Below are 27,930 nucleotides of genomic sequence, written 5' to 3'. Positions count from 1 at the left end.
CACCACCGCCAAACTTCCGGTGTCATCTTTAACTAACGATTGGCCAACGTAAAAATAACGTAATGTACGTAAGCAAACATGGCGGTTGAGCTGCTGTTGAGTTTTGTTGCCATGTGAAATTTGTCTGGTAATGTACTTAATATGTTTTCAGTAACAATTTACCTAAATGCCGTTAACACTGCCCACCAGCTTGTGTGAATTGTAACGCAGGGAGCGTTGATCTATTTAGTCCACCTCAAACGTGAACGCTGGCTAGTTCTGACTTGACAACCACGTTGTGCTACTGTTAACAATAACGTTATAAGTTCAGACTCGATGATTGCAGTGTAACGTTTCTACGAGTTATTAACTCTGCCCACCAGTCACCTAATAACCTACCGATGTAACGTAAATACCACTTATAGTCTAACGTAATAATTTATCGGCTATAGTCTTTATTATGCGATGATGGCTTTATTCATCCCATATTGAATGCTACTGCAAAGCTTTGTTTACATAGCTATATGTGAAGTTATCCCCTGTTCTTGTTTCACCTGTTCAGAAATGGCACAGGTTCAAACCCCACCTGGTAAGGTGGGCAAAATGCCCGTGAAGAAGAACAACCCACAGTACTCCAAGAAGAAGGCCAAAACAAACTACTGTATTTTGTGTCGCAGGTCTCATTTGAAAATTGTAAGTGGCTCTAACTTGACCAAGACATTTAAATGAGTAGCAGTGCTCGCTAGTATGTTTTTTCCTCCCAACCTGCAGCCGTTCTAAATGATCTATACTTTTGACATTATGTCTCTTCACTACAGGAAGCACACGACCATGTGCATGGTATGCTGCATCACAGAGAGCTGGAGACAGTGCTGGGCAAGTGAGTGATGTTTGTCAGATATACAAATGTGTAACTGTTAGGGTTGGGCATCGTTTAGATTTTAACGATTCTGATTCCGGTTCTTGACGATTCCGATTCTTTGAGTTGAAACAGGTCACATGCCTATTTTCACAAATAAGAGGAACGTTTTATTTTGAGTCAGTGGTGTTTGCAGTTTTACTGCTTTTTCAATGTAAAATAAAGCCACACTAGAGCGCTGCTTACTGTGCTCCAAGGCTGCAACACAACAAGCGCCTGGCCGCTTTGGAAACCAAAACTTGCACATATTAAATTGGGAAGCGATGATCGGATTTGAAACCAAATCCTCTAAACGATTCCAATGGAATCGTAATTTTTGAAACGATTCCAAGTAGGAATCGGTTTTCGATGCCCAACCCTAGTAACTGTTCTCTTTTAAGCAATCATTTTTTTCACAATATATGCTAAATACACCAGTAAACATACATAATGAGCTTGTTAAGACATTTTGGTAGGAGACATAGTATGATCTGAGAGAAGAAGGATGGCACCTTATGCACAGCATGTCAAGGTTGCATTCTTCAGGAGTATTCCCCTCAGCTGGGTATCGAATCTCCAAACATTGTCGTGCCACCTCACATGTGTTCATAGCACAGAGCGTACTTATTTTATTAAGAGTTAAGTGAAGAGAATTGTTTGGTATTGTACTAAAACTCAGGTGTTGTGTGAAAAAAATCAAATGATAACCTAGCCCCAGAGTATTTTCCTGCCTTACTGAGATAACATAATCATAACATGCATTGACCCAGGCATCTACTTATATCTGACAAAATGTTGTTGTGTTCTTCCATTAACAGGGATTCATTTCATGAATGTCAGGCCTGTAAAGCATCCTCCATGGGCTTAAATGAGTATGCTCAGCACATTTCCACTGCGCAACACAAAGCCAAGTTGAAGATTTTGATTGCTAAAAATATAAAGCCCATCTCTCTGTGTAAGACTCTGAGCAAAGAGACCATGGACCGGATCTTGGAGAGAAACAAGACACTAAAAAAAGAGGAGTAATAATTTCACCTGTTTATCTGTTTGCATTTTTATACTCTCCATGTTGTAATATGTTTGAATAACTCTGGATTTGTTTTATATTACAGGAAGAAAGTAAGGGGCAAGAAAAAAAAGAAACAGAAGCAAGTAGCTGGTCAGCAGCGTGCAAACATGCAACAGGGAGCCAGCAAAAAAAATAAAGTGATGTCCAAACAAGTGAAGATGAGGAGACTGCAACAGGAAACCTACCAGCAAGGAGCAAACAATGCTGTTGTTCAAAACAAAGAGAATAAAGTGTCCAGTGTGCAAAGGCCTCTTCACCAAAGAGAACCAACTCTGCAGAATCAAAGCGGAAGATTGCCTTGTTTGTCAGGAGAGCCTGCAGGTCAAACTCGTCATTACCCTCATGTTCGAGACCAGTTCACCCAATCAGCTCAGCAGCTAAGGTATGATGAAAACTTTTCGGTCAAAATTGAGAGCTCCCAAACAGGCAGACTTGTTAGAAGACCAGACAACACTCAAGCAGGTGCCGCTAACAAGCCAGGAAGAAAAACATGGCCTACTATCAGCCAGAATTGCTATTACAACCAGCAATACGATGGAGACTTCACCAGTGATCACCTTCCTCATAATGGAGCCATCATCTTCGTTCATGACCAGAATGAGAGTACGGGATCTACTCAGCCAGAACAACAATGTTCAGCTCAACCTGCTTCAGCAAACGGATCCGCCAACGCAGCTCCCATACGGGATGTCGACGTCAGCGCAATGCTACGGCAAATCAGAAGAGCGCTGGGCGTGAGGGAGCCGTGCAGAGCTGACCGTGAAGCCCGGAAGCAGAACAGTGATGTAGGTGTCCGGGTGGCTGATCGCAGCACCACGCAACAAGCTGGAGCTGAGAGAGAGCAGCAGACAGGTGGCTCCTTTAGGAACAATGTCAAGAAGGCTACACTTCACATCACCTCTGCTGCAGCTACACCTGTGCAATCCTCACAGGTCAACAGCACTGCTCCCTCCAATATTGCTCCTCCTAAGCCAAAGCAGACAACATTCAAAATGACACAAGGAACAACTCAGCATTGTGAGAAGAGCTCAATGTTTGCAAGTAACTCAAATGGACCATCAAACAGCAGGGAGAGAGAATCTCAGGGGACCCTCGACAGCCAGTGCTCGACCACATCCTCTGAGCCCAACCAGAAAATCACCCGAAAGGTTCGAATTGCCCACGACTTAGCCAAAGTTCAGGGGGGAAAAGAGGCTGGGCTTAAACCAACCCTGAATAAAATGTTCAGCTTATCAGGGGCCAAGAGTAAGTCGAACTGGAGGACGATATATGAGGAGACGAAAAGGAAAAAGCAGGAAAGGGGCAAAGGCACCCCCAGGTAAACCTCTTCTTGTCTTTTGAACTGTATCTGTTTTACCCTTTGTTTGCCATAAATAAGTTACAGTGTTTTATTTGTATTCATTCTGTGTGTGACAGGTTTGGAATTAAGTTGATGAATCCTCTGTCTGACCAAGAAAGCTCAACACAAGCAAAGGACAATGACATAAGTCTGTCAGAAGGCTTCCACTGGGAGTCGTTTCCAAACAGTCCTTTAGGTGCGCACTGGACCAAGCTACCTCCTCCGCCACAGGACACAACAAATAAGTTAACAAAAAACTCTCGCCCAGAAACACAGTCAGATTCTCAGCTGCAGGAGCCTTCGGAGCAGCATGGTGCAGCACTGGAAGGCTACAGCAGTCAGACAGTCGAAGCTCTCTCTGTGAAGGTGGAGCCAAACTTTGAGGATGAGAATGGAGATTTGAGAGCCAACAGTATTGCCAGCAAGAGGAAACACAACAGGGTGAGTAATATACAGTGTTGTTAAGTGTCGGGCACAGCTGAAACATCCCGTTGATACATGTTTTTAGTTGGAATTGGAAATTAAATTGTTGTGTGTTCTTACAGAATGATGGCATTTCTGATAAGGAGCCAAATGGAAAAAAGAAAAAAACAAAGTCAAACAAAGGTGATTCTGATATTTTGAGTGCTTTATTTATGATTTCCATAATGTGTAATTCTAACATGCAGTGAGATGTGTATCAAGTGAAAATATACTGTATGTACATCACATGTAGGTACAAGGCTATTGGGAAATGGCATAAATGAAAAGAGCGAACTGACACACCACAAATGTATTTGGATGACGTTTTGATCCCATTTAGGTCATCGGATTACAATAAAAAAATAAAAATAAAAAATAAATCTCAGTGTGTATTTTCTTCCTTGTTTTCCTACCGAACAGACCAGAGCCAAATGGACCAACTCTTGGCTGTGTCTCTGAGGGAGGATGAGCTGAGCCACTCGTTGCAGGATCTGGACAAGTCTCTGGTCCAGGCTCGCAATGCCCTGCAAGCTGCCTACACAGAAGTCCAAAGACTCCTGCTATTGAGACAGCAGGTACCACCACTAATGGACACAGATTTTTTTTTTTTTTTTTTTTTACCTTTTCCTCAGTGTTTTCATGGGTTTACATTAAATTGTTCTTCCTGCTGTTATAGTTTACTGCTGAGGTCAACAGTCTGAGAGCCCAGCGCATTGAAATCCTGCAAGGGATGCAAGGTACAGTAAATTTACCCTTTGCTTTAAATGGCTTCATACGCAACAAGTAGTTTACTTTTTTCTTTCTTAATCTCTTTCAGGAGGGTACACAGGTGCATCTAATGTAGCAGAGAAAGCCCCCACCTCATCAGCAGGGGCTAATGCTAGCGTGCAGCCAAGACTCTCTCCCCTTCCTTCCTTTAGTGCTTTCCCGACCTCCTACAGCCAGCAACAATCTCCCACAAACCAAGCATCTTCCATTAGCCCCCTTGCCCTGCCAACCATGCCAGTAAAGCAAGAAACTGTCCAACTATCCCCAGCTGGACAGGCTGGTCAATTTTCCAAAACATTGTCCTGTAACTCTGATACACTTCAAGTACCTGCAAACCAACCTGTGCCCTTGTTTCCCTCTGATTTGCTCCCTTCACTGCTGCATCAGTCACCACACTTAGCTGCTCATACAACTGCTGTTACCCCTCTCAAACAACTCAAAACAGAGTGCTCTACATCAGCAAATACAAATAATTTCCCTGAATCATCTGCCGGGCAACAGACAGTGAGGATGTCAGCTGACAGTGATTCTGAGGAAGAGAAGGGAGGAAATCTCTGCAAAGAACAAGTTAAAGAAAAAGAGCCAGCAGCAGAGAAGCCAGTCTCCACTTTTGACCCCAAAAGAGGTCAAAATGCATTTGCTGCAGCACCAGACGACGATGGAGGGAACGAGAGCGACGCCTCTGTCAAAATGGTGGAGCCCTCCGGCCTGGTGGTCATCGACATTGATGAATCGGACAATGAGGATGCACCAAATGTTCCAGTCCACCAAGAGCCTCCTCAGAAGTCAGTCAGTGTGGAGTTCAGTTCTTTAAGCACACAGACGTTTCAGCAAAATTACGTTGAGAGGTGAGATAGCGTTTGGTTTAGAATCTTGACCATTACAACCATTGTTTTACTTTTGAAGTGTGAAACGTGACAGACTTTTCACTCTTGACCACTCAGAAAAGTTCAGCCCACATTTGTGCCAGTTGACGTAGTCGAGGATGAGGAGCCGTCCGTGGGATCTTTTTTCAGTCACACAGGCCCTGTCCACGGCCTCCGTGTTCACGAGGGTCGGTTGTACACATGTTCAGGGGACAACACAGCACGGGCCTACAGTCTGATGGTATGTTGATCAGGGTCCAAAATGTATATCCACTTTGGTCCAACTTGTCCCTGCTGACAACTGTATCCTTCCTCAGACAATAATCAGATGTAATGAAACCAGAACAATCCCTCTGTTTAATGCAGACTGTTAATGTTCTGCTTTTTTACAATCTGTTAAAAAATAACTAATCATTTTTTCACCCAAAAAATTAATCTTTACTCACTTCTGTTGTTAACGTTTATCTTGAATTTTATTATATGTACAATTTTATCATTTTTTGACATACCAAGCAGCAAAGACAATAATAAAAAAATAAATAATAATAATAAAATAATAAGTGGTATATTTTGTCTCTGTATTTGTCTGTGTATCCAGACCAGGGAGTGCCAAGCAGTATTTGAGGGTCACACAAACAAAGTCAACTGTCTGCTGGTGTCGTCCCTCCCAAACATGCCGTCACGCCTCTACACCGGATCCAGTGACCAGACTATTCGCTGTTACAGCATAAAGGTACAAGAAGTCTGAGCAAGCCATACTGTGATTTGTATGTGGCGTTGCAACCCTTCTAAGACAGAGAATCATTTCAGTTGTTGATGTTTACACATCCATTTTTTTTGTCTCACTGCTGGGTTCCCAGTAGTTTTAATTTAATGGTTGAATCGCTAATGGGGTTTTTAACCATCATGCTTTAAATTACATACCCACTTCTGTAAGCTTAATAGTACTGCCTCCTATCTTCTGTTTTGCATTTTTAGATGTTTTAATTTCTTTTCCTCTAGACCACAAAGTGTCTGGAGCAGATCTCTCTATCAGACAGAGTGTTGTGTTTGCACATTGCCTGGAACAGCCTGTATGCTGGACTCGCCAATGGATCAGTGGCTAGCTATGAGTTACAGGTGAGCAAAATAATTTTAACACAGAGGAAGTAACTTGTGATTTCAGTACCATGAGCAGTTGGTATTTATTATTAAAATGTTAAAACACTCATATGCTGTAACTTGAGTAAACCAACCATCTTAACCTAGGTTTATTTTAGTCAGATTCTGTGAGATTATGTTTCTTACCTGTGTTGCCCTGTAACCAGGGTATTTGAATGACCCGGCTAAACAGCCACTTATTTTGCAGTGTTGTAGGTCTTGTTTTAATCTTTTCGTCTGCCAGAGCATTGTTCCGACAGTGGCTTAAAAAAACAGTAGAACCATTATCTCCGTGTTGTCTTTATCCCCGTTCTGATCTGTCGTTAGACTCTGAAGAACTTAGATGTGCTTGAGTGCCACGGCCCGCGAGGTGTGAGCTGTCTGGGTACAGCACAGGAGGGCGCCCGCCGAGTGCTGCTGGTTGGCTCCTACGACAGCACCATCAGCGTACGAGACGCCAAGAGTGGCCTGCTGCTGCGCACGCTGGAGGGTCACACCAAAACTGTACTCTGTATGAAGGTAAGGAGATAAACCCACGTCTGAAACTGTTACACTTTAAAGCAACACTATATAACTTTTCCCGCTTCGGTCCCACTACATTGTCCGTTTCATTCGAACTACAGATCTGAGGCGACCCGATCTGGCAAACTTGCACAATGTAATGTAATGGACAATTCCGCTTCCAACCTGTAGGGGGACCGAAGCGGGAAAAGTTACATAGTGTTGCTTTAAAATGATTTGTGTCCAGATAAGGAGACTAAATGATTGGGAATTCAGATGCTTGTCAAACATCTCCAAAGTGACTAAACATGAAATTTGCATATTCCCAAAGATTGCCGTATTTTGACTTGCATTTGGTTTTAAAAGAGTTGATTCTTCTATTTATTGTAGATAGATGAAATGTAGATCATCTAAGAGATTATTACTTGTATGTCAGGTGTACTAAATAACACTTCCTTTGTTGTTGTTTTCAGGTGGTAAATGACCTGGTCTTTAGCGGCTCCAGTGACACATCTGTTCATGCCCACAACATCCACGTAAGTGTTAAAGATTATGGATCGGTATTAGAGTATTGACAGGACCTTGCAGTTTGTTTGGGTGCCTTTACAGATTACAGATCTATCAATCTGAAAGTTCAGCAAAAATGTAGTGACAATAAAAAGATTGAGATTATTCAGATTCATAATCTTAAAATATTGAAATGTTAAAGGGATAGTTAGGATTTTATAAAGTAGAATTGTATGAGGTACTTATCCATAGGCAGTGTATTACCTACAGTAGATGGCGGTCGGCACGTCCACAGTTTGAAGAAGGGGACGGGAGCACAAAAGCTAAGTGATGTACTGCTGTGGACCGGGGAAGCAGCTAAACGTATTTGAGCCACCTAAAGAAAGGTCCACCTAAAAAAAAAAAAAAACTGAAGCCGTTCTAGGCTTTCATCAAAGCCTCCATTGACATTGTACCTAACACAACCCCAAAACTTCAAAAAAATCCAAACCATCCCTTTAAGAGAGTGTCTGTTTGTGTTTTGGTTTGTTTCTATTTCAACTTCATGCGTTCACTGTCACCGTTATTTCTTTTTGTCCTTTGTAGACGGGTGAGTTGGTTCGTATCTACAAGGGTCACGATCATGCTGTCACATCAATAGTGATCTTAGGGAAAGTGATGGTGACAGCCTGTCTGGATAAACTGGTCCGAGTTTATGAGCTACAGGTACAGTATTCATGACTCAATTTTAAGGTGATGTGTGGACACCGCCATTTGACACTGATTTCTGAATGAGTGGTTTGTGTATTTTAAAAATGAGGAAATAAGAAAGACAAGGCATTGAATTTTCTCAACTGAAGACCTCCGATCAATTGAAGCCAATAATTGCATGTGAATCTCTTCCATTCAGTTCATTCTGCTTCACCATCCATTGCAAAATACTCAAAACAAGCTTTTTTTTTCCTTTACTAATTACAATAAGACTTCTCATAGTTTCAATTTGCAGTGTTGGAAGTGAGGTACAATCAGGCCACCACCATGAAAAAAATGACTTCTGGAAAACTGCAGCTGTCTAGTGTATGCTTTTAAATTAAAACTTGTATCTGTCTTCTCGTGCATCAGGTGAATCATCTGTGTATTATTCATTAGAATGTTGTTTGTTTCTTTTCAGTCCCATGACCGCCTGCAGGTGTACGGGGGTCACAGTGACATGGTGATGTGCATGGCCGTACATAAGAGTGTGGTACGTGGACTGAAGCTGGTCCAGCCATAATTTTGAATCTAAGCTTGCATGACAGAGGTTCATTTTGGAAAAGATGGGTGGTTGGATATTGTTGAACTATGTCTACCATTGTTTGTCCCACCCAGATCTATACAGGCTGTTATGATGGCAGTGTTCAAGCTGTGAAGCTCAACTTGATGAAGAACTACCGCTGCTGGGTAACGACTCAACGTCATTATACAGAAAATGAATCTAAAAGGAAAATCTAGATATTTTTAGTCAGATATTATGTATATCAATGTAATCACTGCCTTCACTCTGATCCCCTCACAAGAAAAATATTTTACATTATTCTTTAAGATATTTAAATAGTGCGTCTGCAAAATTATTGCCGATGCTGATTTAGAATTTTATGAAATGTCATGAAGTCTCAATTACACAACCCTGCGGAGCTGTCTGCTCCACTGAACTCAAATGACCGGTACTCTGCTCGCTCCACTACCTCGACGGCTGCGTTCCCATGGAAACCACGCTCACACAGGTCCCACGAGATATGACTGCTACAGTAGTTTGGAAAATAGCGATATAGAGGAGCACAAAAATTGATAAATCATTTCTCAGTTTTTTCTCAAGTTTATCAGACCACAAATGAGACCATAATTAGCTAGCTAGTGCACCCCGCGGTCCCTCTGCCTCACTCCCCGCCGCTAGGAGACTTCTGCCGGGAAGAGAGCGGGCGGCAGCTACGGAGATGGACCTTCCATTAGCGTCTGTAGCGACTCAAATTCAGCCTGCGCGAACCCAGGGGTCACAACGGGCTGTTGGCCAGCGGTAACACTGAAGAAGGTTTGCTGATCTGGCGAGGAGTCAGGACGGTCCAGGATCAGCAAACTTTCAGTACACCCTAAACCCCTAACCCTTTCCTGTGCTGCTGAAAAACATCCTCCACGAAATGATTACACAATTTGTTATATTTTCTAAATTGACTTGCATCTTGTGTTTTTTTTACCTTTGCCCTCTCTTCAGTGGCAGAATTGCGCTCTGATCTTCGGCATGGCGGAGCACCTTGTACAGCACCTCGTCAGAGATCACAGCAACCCCAATCTGCAGGCGGTCAAATGTCGCTGGAGAGGCTGCAGCACATTTTTTGGCACACAGCAGTCTGTTAAGCAGGTAATGAACTGATGCCATCTGATTTTCAACAAAGTGAAGATTACCAAGCAGCTCATTAGCTACGCAATGTGAAAGAGTTTGTTATCCCAGAGTGCCTTCACACCATACAAATGAATACATTTGGGCAGGTTGAATATTACCATAAGAACGTCTACTTTTAATCCCAGGCGTTTTGTTGAATCCTTTTTAATATAATATGTGCTGCTCTCAGCAGAAAACAGGATGAGAACAGTTGCTTAGTCTTGTTTGTGCTTTTCCTGCAGAAACTGCCTGAACACATGCAGAGACACGTGGAGAATGACAGTGCAATACAGCCTTGACAGCAGGGGTGGTGAAGTGATGCAGCAGATAAGGTTGTAGTCGCGTTCGTTACAACACATCGGCTGATTTCTTTTTGTTTCAAAAATTCTTTTCAGGGTTTTATTTTCCGTTAGGAGATCGATCATTTATTTTCTAGCTGTTGAGGTGTTGATTACATCTCGTTGGTCTTGTGCATATTGTATAATCTCTGTGATGGTGAGACGAGACAGGCTACTTGTTATTGATCCCTGAAGCCGTTGTGACCGGATTGAGACATTCAATCTCACACGCTCAATCAGTCCTGCTGTTTAAAATAAGTATTTTAATTATTTTAATAAATTTGTTTTGTTGCTGTTTTATGTGTTTTGTTGTCACAGTGAATGCATGACATGGCTTTATACACCATAAAATATATTATACAGTAACCCTCTTCAGATATGTCATTAGTATATGTGAAGCTAATTATTCAGAACATTTCTACAATGATGCTGCACTGGCATAAACGGCTCAGAGGAGCTTTTGTGTTAACTGCCTTCAGAATCGATCTTGTTTAAATTTGTTTTGGCTATTGACTCTGAAGTGTAGGTAACAGGTTTTAATAACTGCTAAATCTGTCAAAGAAGAGCAAATCAGAATATCAGTGTATAAACCTAAACAAAATTAATTTGGTTATACATCAAATCTTAACACTCAGTTTGCTCATCCTGCTGCACTCAATAGTTATTTCAAATATTTAAGATTTAGCATTACGCTCCTGTCACTGTCACATTGTCGGACTCACGATGGACAGTTCCATCAGTCGTCAAAATTGATGCAGCAGATGCAGAGATATTATCTTTATTCCATCCATTGGTCTTCCTCGTAAAAACCTGGTACCTACAATACCCATAATGCAACTCGACCACCGCAGGTTTAGGTGTGTTGTGCTAGTAGCAGCTAATGTAGCCTCAAGGCACTAGCCTCATGCAGAGATGAGGAGCTGCTACAGAGGTCTGGTAACCTCACCTCTTTCTAGTCTCGCATTGCCAGACCTATCTCCACAGCACTGTGTCAGAGCTGGAGTATGGTCTGGCTATACGCTTATCTATTCTGGGATAGGGGGAAAAATGCTCTGGCTTGTTTGTATTGTTTTAAACCAATCACAACCTTCCTGGGCGGCACTAAGCCCTGGGTGCAGTGACGGTGTGCTTGAAAAATGGATAGCGGAGATCGGGAAAGGGAAGGACGTCAGGCTTTATCCCAGCACTGTACATCCGGTGAGCCAGACTAACCTCTTTCTAACTCTACATCCTCTCCATCCCCAGCTAAAACCGACTCAAGTGACATCACTTTCATGCAGCTCTCTGGTGACTGGAGAAAAGTTTTTTTTTTTTATACAACTTTTCTTTACATAAACAGGAGTACACCCCAAGACCTGTAAACAGACTGATGTGTAAAATTGGTGGAGTTCCCCTTTCAAAGATGATGTACAAGTGTCGGAAATTTCCATAACCTCAGACATTAAGGATCATTCTTGGTAATTTTAAGAGGGGTGGGCTCTGAGGATTTTCAAATCCTTCCTAGTTTTGTCCTAAGATTGTCCTCACTTCAGTGTGGAAAGGGACGATGGCTCAGATGTAAAAATAAACAGGCTTAACTTGCTTGTATACTATATTATTTATAGAAGGTGCAGTTTGGGAAGTAACTCCAGGGTTTAAAATCCATAGGCTAATATTTAGCAACCTGTACCTTCTATATAAAGAATAAAATTTGTATCTTTACCCACCTGCTTTTAAGTCAGATTTTTTTTTTTTTATTGGAAAATTTTTATTTTTCCTGATATCACAGTGTAAAGACAATGTATCTTAAATTACTTCCTAGCTTTGTTACACTTGATAACTTGAAAATGAATTCCTTATGTCGACAGAGGTTTGGTTATAAAAGGAGTATGTTTTGCATCATTACATATATAAACCATATGTTAAATTATAACTTTTACATTTTCACATTTCCTAGAGTTATTCTCAGCAATGTGCTTATGCCCTGTACAACACATATTTGAGAGAACTTATTTTGTTCAATGGATAAAGTACTGTAGTAGTGAAAGTTGTCAGATCAAACTGGCCAGAGCAACTTCTAAGAGTGCTGTATTTAAGTCATGCCTTAATTTTTGTATGTTATACTGTACAGTGTGCATTGATTTGTGTTTAATACCTACTGTATGTGTACAGCAATAAAAAAATACAAATAATTACAGTATTCACCTCTGCTGTATTTTAAAAACAATATAGTACATTCAGTACCTCTCTGAAGATTTGTCAAACAAAATGTTCATTCACTCAGTTCTCATATTTAAACATTTCTCTTTTAACACTGATACTTCTAGCTTTGCATTACTAGGTACAAATTCTTTGTAACGTATGAACTTAGAAACAAAGGTCAACTCTCTACGTGCCTGCTTGCATTACCGCCTGTCGCTGCTTCATGCCAAACACTGATGTAACATGATTATCAGGTTACACTGACTGGCAGCATGCATCAAATGTTGCTCTTATCAGCACTGCAGAGTCTAGAAAACTGATGACGTTTTAGGAAAAGGCCTAATACTGATAGGATGTCAGTCATTTAAAAATAAGCTAAAATAACATTGACCTTAAATCTAACCCATCATAGTTTGAATGATGAGAGAAATCTAAATTTCACATAAAAACTAGCGAAATCATCGAACCTGACACGAAGACTTAGATCTTGTTGTAATCATGCCATCGTGCAAAAATACTTAAGAGGCTGTCCGGGAGAGTTGAGTCGTGAACGTGAGCTCCGACTGTCTGCAGCTACATCAGTGGTCAAGAAGGAGACTTAAGAATACATGGTCAGCTGAAGCCACTGGAAAGAGGGACAAAGAAACAAATATGAGCATAAAGGGTTTCATTTTGAAAGTATACTTAGAGTACACAGTGACCAGAAAACTTCAAGACACAGTAATACTTAAGGCTGTAGTTTGTGCCGCTGTATTAGAAGAGATTTTTCTGATATTTTTGGTCTATATATAAAGATTAACTGGCCAAAATATTGGAAACACCTGTCAGTGTAATGTAATCCAACATAGCAGTACTTTGAAATGCAATCTCAAGAAAGCAAAATCAAAAATAATCAAGTAAGGTAGTGAGAAGCAACTGGTGTTTCTCTTTTTCTGGTTACTCAGACTGTAAGCAAGTTTGAAGCTCTGGACAAACTTGGTAAATTGGGAATGTTTAGCCAAACTACTACTTTCAAACTCTTATCATTTCTACGGTGAAGAATGAATTTTGATGCCCTTTATCACAACCCTGTCTTAATAGTCTTCTCACAAAGACAATGTAGGTAATACTGTTTGCAACAACATATATACAGTATAGCAAAAGGCATGGAATATCATGTCGTGAAAACAATGCTAAAAGGGGCTTACCTCCAGGACATTGAGCTTGATTATTCCATCTCCATCCTTGTCAAAGGCATTAAAAGCTCCTGCAAGAGACACAATAAATGAGTCTTCATCCATGTCTTTATAAATCTTGAACTGGTGCAGGGCAAGGCTGCAATTAGTGGGCCCTCCAGGTAAAATTTGGCCCCTTGAAAGATTTATAAAGTGTTAAATACATTCTGTATTTGTATTTTAGGCTACAGGCTCAGGTGTGTACTTACTGAACATGCCCTCTAGTCTCACAAAACAGCAGATATAACTGTCAAAATCGATGTTTAGGTGTTCGTCTGCGTAGCGCATGGCTATGATGTCATACAGCTGTCTGTTGAGTTGAAACCCTTCATGTGAAGAAGACACAGATTAGGTTCATGGTCGTCAGTTTATATCACGTTACAGGTTTCTAACAAGAGGCTGGAAAGTATGGGATGTGATTTCTGACAAAACTGGGAATTTAACCTTTATATGGTTTTATTATAATGTATTGTGACTGTAGTCTATTACAAATAACATTTCATTTATGCGTTATTACAGTTTTAATTTAAATTATCAGCTCTGGAAAAACTAAAACTTGAAATATAAATTATGCATGGAGTGCATACACAACATCCTGTGAGTGGTTACTTCTTGCTGGTGTTTCTTTCCTGCTGCTCACCTGCATCATTAACAGCGTTCCTCATCTCAAAACTACTGATAGAGCTGGATTTGTCTTTATCGTATCGTTTGAAGATCCGCTGCAAAACACATGAGGAGATGACAGTCAGATGTTTGTTAAACATGAGCAGAAGCTCTAGAGTGGTTACAACGGTCCTACCTGCCACTCCTTTATCTTTTTCCACAAGTGTTTGAACTCCTGTAGGTTCAGCTTTCCTGTCCCATCAGTCTGAAAGACAGTCAGTCAGTTATGGAAAACCAACACAGCCATTGAAGCCATTTTTAAAGGTGCATTTGATTTTTTTTGTAGTACTTTCCTTAGTGGTTTATTTTATTAATATTAAATGATGTAAATATAGTAGCACAATCCATAAAAATAATACACTTGTTTTGTCAGTAATATTGGAATTGCAGATGAAATAAAAGATGCGTTACCCTTTTAACTTTGGGTTGCAAGAGTAGAGTATTTAGGAAAAATAGTTTTAGTGCCCATTCAATTGCCTCAGTCACTAGAGGGACAATATTGGAACACATTGGCCTTCGGTTTGATGATGATTTAGACCCTGGGGGCAACAGCAAATCTTTCGGGGGTTACGGTGTAACCAGCGGATATCTTCTTGAGATGTGACAATAGAGTTGGAGTTGAGAGACAGCGTCTCCTATAAGCAGATATGTGCATATGAATGCAGATATGTTTAAAAAAAAGCTAAATCGTCATAGACGATTACTGATGAGTTCTGAGATTGCATTTCGACCAATGCATTCTGCCTCTTTTGATCTCCACACAGACTGCATGCAACCAAAGCCCACTCAAACATGATTGGTCAATATTGCTCGGACTACAAATAGATACCAGAACGCTTCCAATACCAAAATCTTGTCCCATTGCCTACAGAGTCTGCACTCATATGCATATATCTGTTTATAGAGATTACTAGAGGGATTCAAACTAACAACTGCTGATGCCACCTTCCTAGGCAACATGAGGCTTCTCTGTTGTCATCTCCATATAAACTCCTGTAGTTTTAAGCTTACTGAAAGGATACATCCATCAAGGCGATCATACTCCGACATGTCTCAAGGCTGAAACCCTCTGTCTGTATTTCATTATCTGTGGAAAGGGACAGCTCTGTATGATTGATCACATCATGGCACTAACTGTATCATGATGATCTAAATCTTTCCAGTGTACTCACGTTTGGCAAGTACGTTCTTCATGATCATCTTGAGTTCGTTGGCACAGACCTGCATGTCCTGATGGAGGGAGAAACAATTTGTTGCATATACTGTAAATTACATTCAGACATTCACACCTGTCCTGTGTTATCCTCATCCTCTCCTCTCTGTGTACTCACCTCACCAGCAATCTTTTGGTAAATGGCTCTGAACTGTTTTTCCTCTTCAGTCTCCTCCTCAGGTTGGAGTAGTTTTTGCTGGAGGACACGTAAGAAAGAAGTCATTTATAAAAAATAAAATGTGTGACGCCTTTTGAGTTGTAAAACCTTAATGTTATGTATTTTAGGAGTATTAGTGTATGTTTGGACAAGGTAAGAGACCTCTTAGCTTCACTAGTAGATCTTACTTCACTGATAATTAAATGTTTTTAGCTATTGTTCAAGCAATTCTTGATAGATAAAGTGCAAAACCAGCTTGACCTGATGCAGTTTGCTTATCGGCCATTTAGAGGAGTGGAGTATACTACCACTACTCCACTGAACTTTCTTTACAAGCATTTGGGTACGAAATCCCATGCTAGACTCTTACTTGTTGACTTCTCCTTAGCTTTTAATACAATCCAGCTTCCCATTTTATCCAGTAAAATATTGTCAAATTTCAATCTTGATGTTGGCATGGTGAAATGGCTTATGGATTTTTTAACTCACCACAAGGGTGTGTAGTGTCCCTGTGTTGTATATTTTGTATACTAACGACTGTAGTTGCCACACAAAGAGGCATCTCTTTAAATTTGCAGACGACACGGTCAGTCTGCTCCAGGATTGAGAGGTCGATCATGGGCCAGTCTTGACATATTTCGTGGAGTGGTGTGTCAGCCATTTACTCAAGTTAAATGTTCAAAAAACTAAGGACATGGTTATTGATTTTAGAAAAAAACCATATCCACCTCTCCCTACCACAATTAAGGGCACAGTGGTGGAGATTGTCGAGTCATATAGGTACATGGGAACAGTGATTGATAAAAACTTGATCCATCTATGTATCCAAAATCTGCAAAAACGGCCTGCAGAGATTGTATTTCCTGTGCAGACTAAACTCTTTTAATGTAGATAAGACTTTGATGGTTTTATTCTACAGATCTTATTTTGAGTCCATTTTAACTTTCTATTTGATTTCATTTTATGGGAACCTTACAATACAAAACAAAAGTTGAAGATAATTGGCAGGCAGCAGTTCTCTCTAACAAAGATCTTTGACAGACAGGTTTTGCAGAAGGCACGGCCAATCTTCCCACCCATTTTTGGAGGAATTTATTCCTCTTCCCTCTGGGTGGCTATCTAGAGCAAAAACAAACGGTGCACATTTTCTTTTGTTCCTTGTGCAATTAAAGGTGTTAACTTGCACAACTCTTGAATGCACAGTTTTATTTATTGGTGTCACTTGGGCTTTCTCAGTGACACTTTTAGAAATCACTTTTCCAGACAATCTCAAAGGATTTTATTTGACACTTTTACTTTTTAAGTGATGAAATTGTTCTTAATCAATCTGTTGGTTGTGTGCTGCTAAGATGGACAATAAAGAACTCTGAACTGAATTGAACTCTGAGCTAGCTTGCTTTTAGCAGGACTAGCTTGTCTGATGTTTTTTTTGTCAATTATAATTACATTTAGCATAATGTTATATAAGATTAGGTTAGTAATTAGAGAAAACAAGTAGAATAAGTTGGTAAATTAGCTTAAGCCAAGGCTAGCTGTGACTGCACAGTGCACACTAGCTTAAAGTGCAGTCACTGTGGATGGTTAAATTACCAGCCGCGACACACCGCTGGTATAATTGTTGTCACAAAACTTTACAGGCGTGTAGTTGAAATCAGAATGAAGGCTGAGTTGGCAGATGGGTGTGATCCGAGCAAGCCCACCGAAAGTAGGGGGGTAGAAATTAGGGAAGGGGTCTTGAACCCCCTAGTTTAAGCCCCTGGCCCGATAACTGTGCAAGATTCAGTCACAAACTTTAAAGGTGTGTAGTTAAGATTAAAATGAAGGCCGAGGAAGTTGGGAATGGGACATTGGTCCCCCAACTTTACGACCCTGGCCCAATTTGGCGTCAAGACTGGTGTGATCCCATCACAAGATGATCTCTAGTTGTGTCTGTTTTACATGTTGCTGGTTTATTGTTTTGTTTAAAATCATGTTTGCGTGGTAAAATTGCACAAATCTTTATTTGGTGATCAAGGATCAAAATATTAAAATTGTTCTCTTCTTTGTTCCTGCTGCACTATATATAACACTATATTAGTGATTGATGCATTTCCTTATAGTACCACAGGAGAGCAGCACATTAGAGAAACACAAACAACTAGGCTTGTATACACTGAGGCTTTACAGGAAAACAGGTGCAGCTGAGACACTTGAGCTCAGTTGGCTTCAAACTCGATTATTTTATTCCCAGCTGTGTAATTTGACCTGGTCAAGATTGCATTTTAGAGCCGTCAGTGTCCAGAAATGACGACAGGTCAAAGGTCACTATGAGCTGCAGTGTCAGAGTTTGTCAAAGAAAGATTACCTTTGGTTTCTTCCTCTTTTCCCCCAGAATGCCGTCATGCTCAATTTCTTTGTTGGCCCGTGCTCTGTCTGACACAAATACAATAGGCTGGCATGTGGGTAATGACAGTTAGTAAGAGGAGAGACGGGTTATAAAAGACAAACAGAAAAAGAGAGTTCATTTATAGTCATTTCATTGGTCATAAATAATCTATATATGCAATGATGTGGAATGATGACACAAACTATAACTGCCAACATTGATAACAGCTGACATACTGTATAATGTAGAGAAGCAGTGGGGAAAGCAGAGTTTAAAAGCAATCTAACGATGCTATTGCCACATGCACTTATTACCTTTTCTTTCTTTTTCTTGTCTTGCTGATGGCCAATAAGACAAGCAAGGACGATGAGAAATGAAATGAGATGAAAAGGAGTCTGTTAGTTACTACTGTGGGGAAAACAGTACAGTATGAATTAAGACAAGACAATGAGATTTCAAAAACAAGGTTGATGAAATATGTATGTGACACAATCAGGGTTTGACAAAATATCAAATTCCAACTGATATTGCAGTGCGAAAGAAGGTTGCAGTATGCAGGTAAATGTATATTCAGCCTCTTAAAAAGGGAGTGGGAAGCCTAATGTCAAGCATACTCGATTTTACTATTAATGTCTTATTTCTCTCTGTATATTGGGTGCCTAAAGGTTTGTGTAAATGTATAATCTACTTCCTGAGGAGTGTTATCGTTAAAAGTTAAAAGACTATCCTGTCTTTAAAGAAATGTCCCTTTTTATAGATAAGGGTGAAAAATAAATTAATTAATTAATGAAAATGAATGATCTTAGTCGTAATGTTTTTGTTTTACATCCCAGTATCTCTGTTAAATCTGAAATGTTATAAAATAACTTTTTTAATACCTTCTTAGAGAAATAATGTTGTAGACATAAAAAAGTAAACCTCTGTTTTAGTAATTTCACCACTGAAATATCTGTCATAAATATATTTTGGTCCCATTACTTCTTTTAATATGTTGCAAACCTGCATTTGGTCAGATCCGATCGTGTTGTCCGCCTCCCTGCGAGGAAAAACGGACACATTAGGATTCCTGCTATTCATTGATAGTGGCCTTCACTATATTTTGCAATTTTGCTGTCAACAGTCCCCAAAATGACTTCACCACCAAATATGGCTTGTGCCCGACCCCCAGTGATCCTTACTCAGACATGTTCTGCTTCTCAGAGAAGACCCTGAGAATGAACTCTCCCTCTTGATGGGCTTCAAAGGTCGTTGGGATGATGACGTACTCTCCTGGAGGCAGCTGGAAACGCTCCGTCACCTCCCGCAGGTTAATGTAGGTCTTGCATTTAGCTTTGGAGGCTGTGTACAGGAAGAAGTCCTTCTGCAGGTGTTGATCCTGTCCACACATCTATGGATGAAAAGAAATCAGTTGGTGAGATGGGAATGAGCTCTTCAAATAAGGAAAGTAGTCAATATAGAAAAAAGTATTGAAAGTGAAGGAATAGTTCAAAATTGGGACTCTCTTGCAATGTGGTGTGTGAGGATTTGCCAGTTTTCTCTGCATTATATGAGCGGAAATGAAATATCTTTGGGTTTTACACTGTTGATGGGATGAAACAAGCATTTTGGCTTGTGTTGTAAGTTGTAGATAGAGGTTTCACAAGAGCATGAACCACTACAGTACTACTACTACTACCACCACTACTACTGCCACATGTGCTACTAAATCAAACACAACACACAAACATGACTCTCTGGAGATAGGCTTCAGGTCAATACTGTGGAAACGCTGACTTCATCAAACTAACGTCCTTCTCCAAGAATGGCATACCTCCTTCGGCACCTGTCGAGACAAAGAGGAAGGTAAAGAAGAAGCTCAACTCCAATGAATGTACAGTACATCAGCCTATCCACTGATTTAGATTTCCTGTGATCAGTACCTCGTAGATGGAAAATCCGATGGTGAGGAATTTGGCCCCTTGATGGCGCTGCATCCTTCGCCCTTTCTGCATCAGAGCCACGACAACAGTGCAGGTTGCCTGCCCGTCCTCTGGGTCGTCATCCTCCTCGTACAGTTTCAGCCGATACTGTGGGTTCGTCCAGAATGTGTCTGTAAAACACAAAAGATAAATCTGCAACAAAGGCTCACATCATAGCAGTGAAGACACATGAGCCATGTGGGACTTAAAAAAAATGATTAATATTGGCTTTAAGAGGAATAAAAGCTGATTTAAAAAAAGAATCCAAGACCTACGTGGGAAGTTCCTGCAGCCGCCAGCAGAGCTGCCTCTCACCCAGCGACCCTCATTGACCGACACTGTCCAACTATGCCTTTCATCACCCTGCAGGGTGTCGGGGGTCAAGTTACACATCTCCAACTTTGTAAAGTTCCTCTGGAAATCATCAAAAGACATCCTGGAGGGGAACATCAAACAAGAAGTTCTTTACTATTAATTTAGTGAGACAACTTTGCTCTTTTTTTACCACTAATGGCACTAATGGGGCAAAACATGTAAAGCGGCTGAGGGTGAGCAGCAGATGTATGGGTTCAGCTGTAGTTTAAGCTAAATGCTTACATGCTGTGGTGGAATTTCAAAAAACACCATGTTGTGGTATGATGAGACTAAGGGAAAGCTTACATGACAACATCAGGTCATTCACAGCTCAGGGGACGAGAATGTTCGGCCAGTCTCTAATAACCAAACCTGTTCATGGATAATTATGTTTGTCTCTACAGATTCAGGGAATCTAGGCATTTGTGTGACAAGGGAATGTTTTGTCTCACAACTGTCTCCTTTTGGAGGTCGGTGGGCCAGCCACACTTTAGCATACTTCCCAGAGAGAGAGAGATATGCTGAACTAGGCTTTAGCATCTGTGTTTAGGCGACTGCAATATCTTTGTTTACCTTAAAGGTTCAGCTAAACGTAACGCCTCCAGCATGAGTTTAAATACACCTTCAGGAAGACAGGAACTTCAGAGAGTTGGGACGGCACTGAACAATAACACATCGTGGTTAAACTGTACTGCCTGCTTAATTGTCTCCTCAATTGGGTGTTCATTAAATGCTTCTGTGTAAGTCATAAGTCTCCCGAACCTTTGTCACGTCACGTACGTGAAATGAGTTGTGCTGCTCCTGAGTTTTTCCTTAACACATGCTAATTAACACATTCATTTATTGCCACATGTAAAGTTATGATGTTAACATACATTTGAATAACGTGGCAGAAAAGTGTGTGCTACCTTTTGCTTGAAGGTTACACTGGATCAAGAAACAAATCACCTCTTGGGCAGCTTTACAATTTTGTGCCTATGTAGTATCAAGTACACTACATCATCAGAATAGACCATTGAGTCTTAATCAAAAACAGCTACAAAACTGGTGAAAATATAAAATTAATATTTTATTTTATGAACGAGCCAAAATAATACAATTGATGCAGAGTATGTTTACTCACCAGAACTCACTCTCTTCTACAGTTTGTTTTTTTAGGTTGCCCTTGTCTGCTGTGGAAATGGTCGACCATTCCTTTGAACTATGGAAATCATATTAATACAAGACATCAAGAAAGAATTAGCCATAGTACAGCACCTGGCTCATATAAGCAGAATTATTGTAAATGTTATACATTTTATAATAATATAAAAGGTCTCAGAGCTTACTTTGCACTCCATGGTCCCTTCCACAGCACCCAACCCCAGGGATTTCGCAGGCGAATCAAGCGAATTCTGGTGTCCTTTGCAACCTCATCACACTAGAAACAACAACCAACCTGTCAGCATCACTTCATCAGGCTTTCTCTTACAACGAATACAGAATATGCATTTATAGTAAGTGGACATTTTACTGCACCTCTGCCAGGCCTATGATGGAGTAGGCATGACCCCTGACCAGCCCCTGTTCAGTCCGAGTCTCCATTTCAGTGGCTGAAAGAATCTAAAAGATACAACCAACATTCATGCAACACACGTCAGCGCAAAAGACAGACTGGACTTTGAGGCAATACATGTTGCTAAAACATCATTTTAATTCAGTAATTTTTTTCCGGATTTGATGGTTAAAATCTAGTTGTTTTAAGCTGTAAAAGTGGTGATAATAAATCAAACTTTGCACATCAATTCAGCTTCTCATATGGTGACAAAATTATTGAAACAGCCTGATTTGCATGAGGAAAAGAAACGTATTTACAGTTGAATTTGACTTTCATATTCCAGGCAGTTGTGTTGCTGCATGGCTCATCTAATGTGCACTTCTCTTCTGTGCACTTAATTTCACTGCTTTCATCACCACTCACATCTATGGAGCAGCCCATTAGCGAGCCTCTCTCCAGCGCCTTGCTCATGATGTTATAGAGGTCTTTGGGCGCCTCGGACAGCTCGAAGAATTCGGTAACTCCTCCTGTGAAATCCTCCATGGCTTCCAAAGTGTTGCCCCCTTTAAGTGCCTCATAAGACCCGTGCAACCTGAGAGAGAGAGGTCAATCATTCTGGTCAATGCGCTGACATGTCTGTTATCTCCGAGGATTGGATTTTTCACAGTGTCTGCAGCCAATTTAGGAAACAAGAGGAGTGGTGTGCCTAGGTAGTGTCACTACACTACAAAAGAAAATACACCTTAATAAGACATGTAGCTCAAAATTGGATTTTAAAACTTGTTTCACTTGAAATAAGTTGAAGTGATTAAATCCCAGCGAGGTGAGAGGTCAGTGATTTCAGGTGTCAATCATCTTGTTTGACAGATTTTCTTAAATGATGTGGCATTACTTTAAAGCTAATTGTCCATTTTTCTCAATACTGTCACTGATACTGATAAAAAAAAAAAAACATTTAATAAAATTTGCATTTAAAAGACCCAAAATGATTTCATGATCCCCAGGCTTTAACTTATTTAAGCGAGAAAACCAAAACTGAAGACTTTTTTCAGTAAATCTGAACTCTACTGAATGAAGGTGGCGATGTGGAGATCTGCACGACTTAAATTGCAGTGAACATTGATAGACTGGGCTCACTTGGCATAAGCTTTTTCCAAAAGAGCACTCCAGAACTCGTTCTTTCTGAAAGATTTGGTGAAAACCAGCTGGTTCTTGCAGGTGGGGATGCGGTCGTCCACAACCACATCGATCCATTCGCCATAACGCCAGAACTGAGTGTAAGACAGAAGAGATTTAAAACGGTGATGAGAGAGAAAAATAATTTATCGACGGGCAAAGAAAAGCTCATGTCATCTTTTAGATTATTAGTAGATTCATATCTGTTAAACAAAGTGTTCATGTTTCAATCAATTACCTTTTTTTCTTTCTTAAAAATTATGAATGCCTGACAAATACTAGATTTTTGAGGCCATTATCAATATCGATATTTGAGAGTTCATGGAAATCTGATAATAATATATGTGCTGCTTTTAAAGTAATAGTTTGACATGTTGGAAAAAAAAAAAAACTTTTTTTGCTTTCTTCCCAATGATTAGATAATCACTTTCACGTCAGTATGAAGCCACAGCCAGCAGCCGGTCAGCTTAGCTTAGCATAAAGATTGAAAACAGGGGGATACAGCTAGCAAAAGTAACCAAATCTGTCTAGAAGCACCTCTAAAATGAACACATTGTATGGGTTAGGGTTAGGGTTTAATCTGTACAAAAACTAAAGTAAAAACTAAAGTTTGCTAGTTTGCCAAGTTGAAAAATAAACAGTGCTCTGTGGTGGACAAACTAAATTATATGACACTGTTTCTAAATTACCTGTAACTTATCTTTATCTTCTGTACTGCATTTTTTTTGTTCCTTATTTAAAACCAATAAATAACACCGCCCCAAAAACATGTTAAACGCCACTACACATATAAGCATGTCCATACATTTCACATGTATAGGTCTGGCAATGCGAGATTATCACAATTAAGAACTTTAACATGAAATGTCACAGTTTCACATGTGCTTTATCATGTGAAATTGTATTTCACATGTGATGAATTTGTATAAAAGCATCTTTCATATGTGAAATAGCATATTATACATGTAAAAACAAGAACATAAAACATTTGGAGTGCCTTTATAGCTGGGTGGTTATAGCGCCTGCCACAAAACCGCAGCAAAAGACAAACAGTTGCTTGTTGCACAAGGTGCCAAATATCCATTTAAAACCTGGAAATGGAAGATGCCTGCATAGTTGTCAGTGAAGCTCTGGTCCGGAGGAATCACTCTGTACAGCAGCTTCTCATTCACTGTCAGACAGGCGATCGCAGCCAGCAGCCAGCAGTCACCTGTCAACAGCAGATTGATGAGCTATGAAAACACTCCAAACATACCACTTCATAAAGCAGTTGTCACAGATTGAAGTCACATTGCTGCAGGTGTCAGTCATCAACATCAGTAAGGTAACTAACTTAAGACTGATTCTCACGATCATTTCAGCTGTCAGGCATTTTCCAGGCTCTGGTTTCTCCACCCCACATGTCTTGTACTTGTTTTATCGCCATATCCCATACAAGGACTGTTTATGCTTGCACTTGTACACGCTGTTTTTAGCTGAGACACATTTGACTTTTTGCAACATCCATCCACATGACATCAGTGAAAGTAGATTGGTATCAAAACACCAAATCATACTTAGTCCGTCAGTTCCTAGGCAGCATGGTGTACTTGAACCTGCTGTTGAAGCACTTGTATGAAAGCAGAAATGGTTTAAATGTTACCCAATTCTCCCTGACAGATGTCTGTCCTGTTGGCTCCATCTATGATGAACTGGGGGTTTTCACAAATTTCCTGTCAAAGAAAAAAAAGCGAGGAGTTAGGAGGTTTTTCTGAGCATGTTGCACAAATATCAGTGCCAGAGTTCAAATCTTTTTTTCTCATTATGAAATACTATGTAAGATGAAATGATAGATGCATTTTAATTGAATGAATCCAATACTTTTGTTTAAGTATATTTTCAGTTTGAAGTCCTGCATGATAACTCCTAAGTGTAATTTTTCTAAATGTTGCCAATTAAAAACTATTATGTTTAATGAAATATTTATATTTCACACATTTATATTTCTCAAAGTAGGGTAATAATCATATTGGTATTTGCAATTCAAAATATGTATTTACAAATCTACACCTGGCATGATTGACAATATAACAACTAAACCCTGAAACTGTAAGCGAGTTGGAGAAATTTCTGCATTCACTACATATGAGGCATATGAGGCAGCAGCTGTTGGAAGTTGTCTGGTCATGGCCCTTTAGTCATCTTTACAAGTAATAACGTTGTGCCGAATGCAGAGAATCCCATAGCTCATACGCATGTTTGACATGGCAGAGTTGACTGTGTCTGTGATCCTAGAGGTAAATTACCAATTTAGCATCCAGATTTTATGGTTTATCTTTCCTGATATTTGCCTCTGGTAAGGTATTAATGCGTTAATGCTCATGCTGTGGAGCACATATTGCTTGTTGTTGTGAAATAGATTTTAAATTGAAGTATAGTGTGCATAAAAGTGGTTTACAACTTGTGGATTTGGACCCCTAAAGGGTCACAAGATAAAACTGACTGGGTCACAAGATGATGAAAGGAATAAAAATGAAAACATATATTTCTGTTATACAAATTATGCTTATTTTTTCAGATTTTTTTTCTTGTGAAATATTGGACAATGTAGGCCTTTACAAATCCTTTAAATAAAGTTATCAGATAAGAAGCCGAGTTTGGGATCCATTGTTTTTTTAAAACCTTTTGAAACTCCTTTGGATAGAAAAAAACAAAGTCAGCATAATCAAGAAAACAACATCACATTCAAAATGCGCAGTTTTCTTGGTTTAGAAAACAAGGATAACGATAGGATAAAAATATCAGGAATCAAGTTTTATTCAGGAGCTTTCCAGCACTGACTCTGTTCCCCTCATCCCACGATTGACCATAACTAATAAATGCAACCTCATGTTCCAAATTTAGAGCATGCTCCACTGCTGACCCACTGGTGGGACTCATGTATCACTAATCTCAGCTGTGAGGCAAATTTACATTCATCATCAGCCATTAAGCAGCAATCAAGCTGCAGATTCATGTTACACTGGAGTTTGTTATACAAAGCAGAAATTTCAAATTAAAATAATCTCTATTTTCAGTTTGTCATTTGTGTTTACTGGTAATTTATTACAGAGATAATTATATATAAATAATAATTAATAATAATATATATAGCCTAATGTGTATTATTTAATATTGTATGTATTTTTATATGATAATATTGCTGCTTAAGTGTTGGGTCTTAGGTGAAGGTTTGTGTCATCTGTCGTGTCTGCATTTATTTTAGTGTTTAGATGTGTCAGTGTCAGGACTTTTGGCAAAATACAGCTTAATCTGAACCACCTGGTGTGTTGGAAGACTATCAAACCCTCTTGCATGTGTATATCAGAAAAATTTGAAACTCTGAAGCCAACACTGAGTTGCCACTATGTTTCACAGCACTAGCAGAGGGTGTCCTCCTATGTGAGAGTCAGCTGTCTGTGATTGTAGAAGGTGATAACCCAGAGATATGCATCCACAACCATGCAGCCACTTGACACCCCAGCAAGCCATGTGTTGTGGAGGAAGTGATGAGATACATGGGGATTTTAGAGAAGAGCTCTTGTAACCGTTAGAGACACTTTCGCTTATGAGAAACTTGGCCTAAAGGATGTAATGGCTAAAGACTGGCACTCACCGAGGGACGTTTCCACTCAATCTTCATGGAAGGTTTGTGACTGTAGAAGAGTGAGGAGTCATCTGCAGGGAACAGGGGGTCTTCAAACACCACCTTCTTCGTTACATATTTGTCTCGCAATTCCAAAAAAGTCTTAAGACGCTTGGCATCCTTGACAGTCTCGTTTCTGCTTAGAATCGCAGAGTAGATGGAGTTAGTCCCAGCAGGAGGGTAATCAGCTTTGTCAACGGGCCCAAATGCTTCAGTTTCATAAAGCACCCTCACCTTTGTATCCTCAACAAGAGGCACTTTATATTTCTTGTCCCCCATTTTATCAGTGAACGCCCCAGCCTTTGGTGTTCTTGTTTCAAAGTGCAAAAAAAAAAGAAACACCTTATTTGCAGAAACAAAGCCTGAACTTGCAAAACAGCCCAAAGAAACTTCCTGTGTCCTCCCTGACAACGATAAGTACTTTTAGTTCCTTTATTTGCTGGAAATGCTGTTAGCGCCCATGGACAGTCACCAGCCAACAGCTTGTCACACCATCACTCACACAGTCAGTGCTGTGTCCCTGCTGCTGGCTGCACCTAAATATAGGACTCTTTAGTGGAGGGGAGGAGGCTCTTCAAAGAGAGACCCTAACCCAGACAACATTTTCAGGTCCCAGCATCCTGTCCAGGGGTCCAACATCTGTGCATCTAACTGAAAATATGGCAGTTTATCGCAGGAGAAATTTAACTGTGTAATATGCTGTAGGGTCAGGTCATGTACCGAGGGCATGTACACTATGCACTGTACAAAAAAGCCTATGGGATATACTGTATAAAGCTTATAGGTAGAACATATAATTAACAACAAATCTGACATTTACTCATATCAGGTTAGTTTATCTTATTTTAATGCACAAGACAAGTACCACCATGTGATTGATTGGATTATAATTACTCCAAACCTCTGTTTAATATCTATATTACCTAGTTATATTGACACCTAGTGGCAAAGAAATTCCTGGACACTTACTTCATTTTCAATGGTCTGTTGTGGCTGACTAAACCCACTATTCATCATAATTCAGTATTCATTTGGCCTGATTGTTTGTCAATCCATCCAAAAAGAGGGAGGCTGTTGAGCGCAGGGTTGCCAGGTTTAATAGAAACCTGCAATGTTGTTTCAGTATAAACCAGGATGAATGGACCCCTTGACAAAATCGTGCAGTTAGACTAACGGTGTTTTATGT

General features: G+C 40.0%; 2 protein-coding genes across 4 annotated transcripts; one reads left to right on the top strand and one right to left on the bottom strand.

Annotated features, from left to right (window-relative positions):
- The first annotated feature begins 28 nt into the window (after positions 1-28).
- znf106b (zinc finger protein 106b) lies at positions 29-10,562 on the top strand. The gene is made up of 20 exons (XM_078274078.1): positions 29-127; positions 542-672; positions 798-859; positions 1,696-1,899; positions 1,990-3,264; positions 3,363-3,726; positions 3,831-3,891; positions 4,168-4,322; positions 4,424-4,484; positions 4,565-5,363; positions 5,460-5,622; positions 5,980-6,114; positions 6,384-6,500; positions 6,849-7,040; positions 7,496-7,558; positions 8,115-8,234; positions 8,680-8,751; positions 8,877-8,948; positions 9,757-9,903; positions 10,167-10,562. Exons 2-20 carry the CDS (start codon positions 544-546, stop codon positions 10,221-10,223), a joined length of 4,248 nt encoding a protein of 1,415 aa, XP_078130204.1. The 5' UTR covers positions 29-127; positions 542-543; the 3' UTR covers positions 10,224-10,562.
- A 784-nt stretch (positions 10,563-11,346) lies between these two features.
- On the bottom strand, positions 11,347-27,294 carry capn3b (calpain 3b). Of its 3 annotated transcripts, XM_078274079.1 has the most exons (23): positions 26,715-27,294; positions 24,723-24,792; positions 24,172-24,290; positions 23,042-23,175; positions 22,328-22,496; positions 21,886-21,969; positions 21,696-21,787; positions 21,491-21,568; positions 20,289-20,449; positions 19,975-20,144; positions 19,866-19,877; positions 19,234-19,442; positions 19,055-19,091; positions 18,370-18,393; positions 18,035-18,121; positions 15,652-15,729; positions 15,493-15,550; positions 15,343-15,407; positions 14,457-14,525; positions 14,298-14,376; positions 13,867-13,983; positions 13,631-13,689; positions 11,347-13,068 (listed from the first exon to the last, which is right to left on the bottom strand). In XM_078274079.1, the coding sequence occupies exons 1-23, from the start codon at positions 27,021-27,023 to the stop codon at positions 13,042-13,044; spliced, it is 2,307 nt and encodes a 768-aa protein (XP_078130205.1). In that variant the 5' UTR covers positions 27,024-27,294; the 3' UTR covers positions 11,347-13,041. The 3 variants fall into 3 exon arrangements, with proteins under 3 accessions (XP_078130205.1, XP_078130207.1, XP_078130206.1); XM_078274080.1 differs by lacking the exons at positions 11,347-13,068; positions 13,631-13,689; positions 13,867-13,983; positions 14,298-14,376; positions 14,457-14,525 and having other exon boundaries at positions 18,035-18,102; XM_078274081.1 differs by lacking the exons at positions 19,055-19,091; positions 19,234-19,442; positions 19,866-19,877; ... (8 more) ...; positions 24,723-24,792; positions 26,715-27,294 and having other exon boundaries at positions 18,035-18,102; positions 18,370-18,386.
- Between the last annotated feature and the right edge of the window lie 636 nt (positions 27,295-27,930).

Source organism: Sander vitreus, chromosome 18 (genome assembly GCF_031162955.1).
Source record: "Sander vitreus isolate 19-12246 chromosome 18, sanVit1, whole genome shotgun sequence".
In the NCBI taxonomy this organism is placed as follows: Eukaryota; Metazoa; Chordata; class Actinopteri; order Perciformes; family Percidae; genus Sander; species Sander vitreus.
The sequence above is the reverse complement of the archived record's forward strand: the minus strand, read 5'-3'. Positions and strand labels throughout refer to the sequence as shown.

What these genes read in the sequence shown, in the direction of transcription:
- capn3b (XM_078274079.1), bottom strand. Translation starts at nt 27,023, where the DNA reads ATGGGGGACAAGAAATATAAAGTGCCTCTTGTTGAGGATACAAAGGTG. An exon ending in TTGGAAAAAGCTTATGCCAA is followed by an intron (nt 22,497 to 23,041) that starts GTGAGCCCAGTC and finishes TCTCTCTCTCAG; the next exon opens with GTTGCACGGGTCTTATGAGG. An exon ending in TCGGATCTGACCAAATGCAG is followed by an intron (nt 18,394 to 19,054) that starts GTTTGCAACATA and finishes ATTGGCCATCAG; the next exon opens with CAAGACAAGAAAAAGAAAGA.
- znf106b (XM_078274078.1), top strand. Translation starts at nt 544, where the DNA reads ATGGCACAGGTTCAAACCCCACCTGGTAAGGTGGGCAAAATGCCCGTG. An exon ending in TCCTGCTATTGAGACAGCAG is followed by an intron (nt 4,323 to 4,423) that starts GTACCACCACTA and finishes CTGCTGTTATAG; the next exon opens with TTTACTGCTGAGGTCAACAG. An exon ending in CACGGGCCTACAGTCTGATG is followed by an intron (nt 5,623 to 5,979) that starts GTATGTTGATCA and finishes CTGTGTATCCAG; the next exon opens with ACCAGGGAGTGCCAAGCAGT.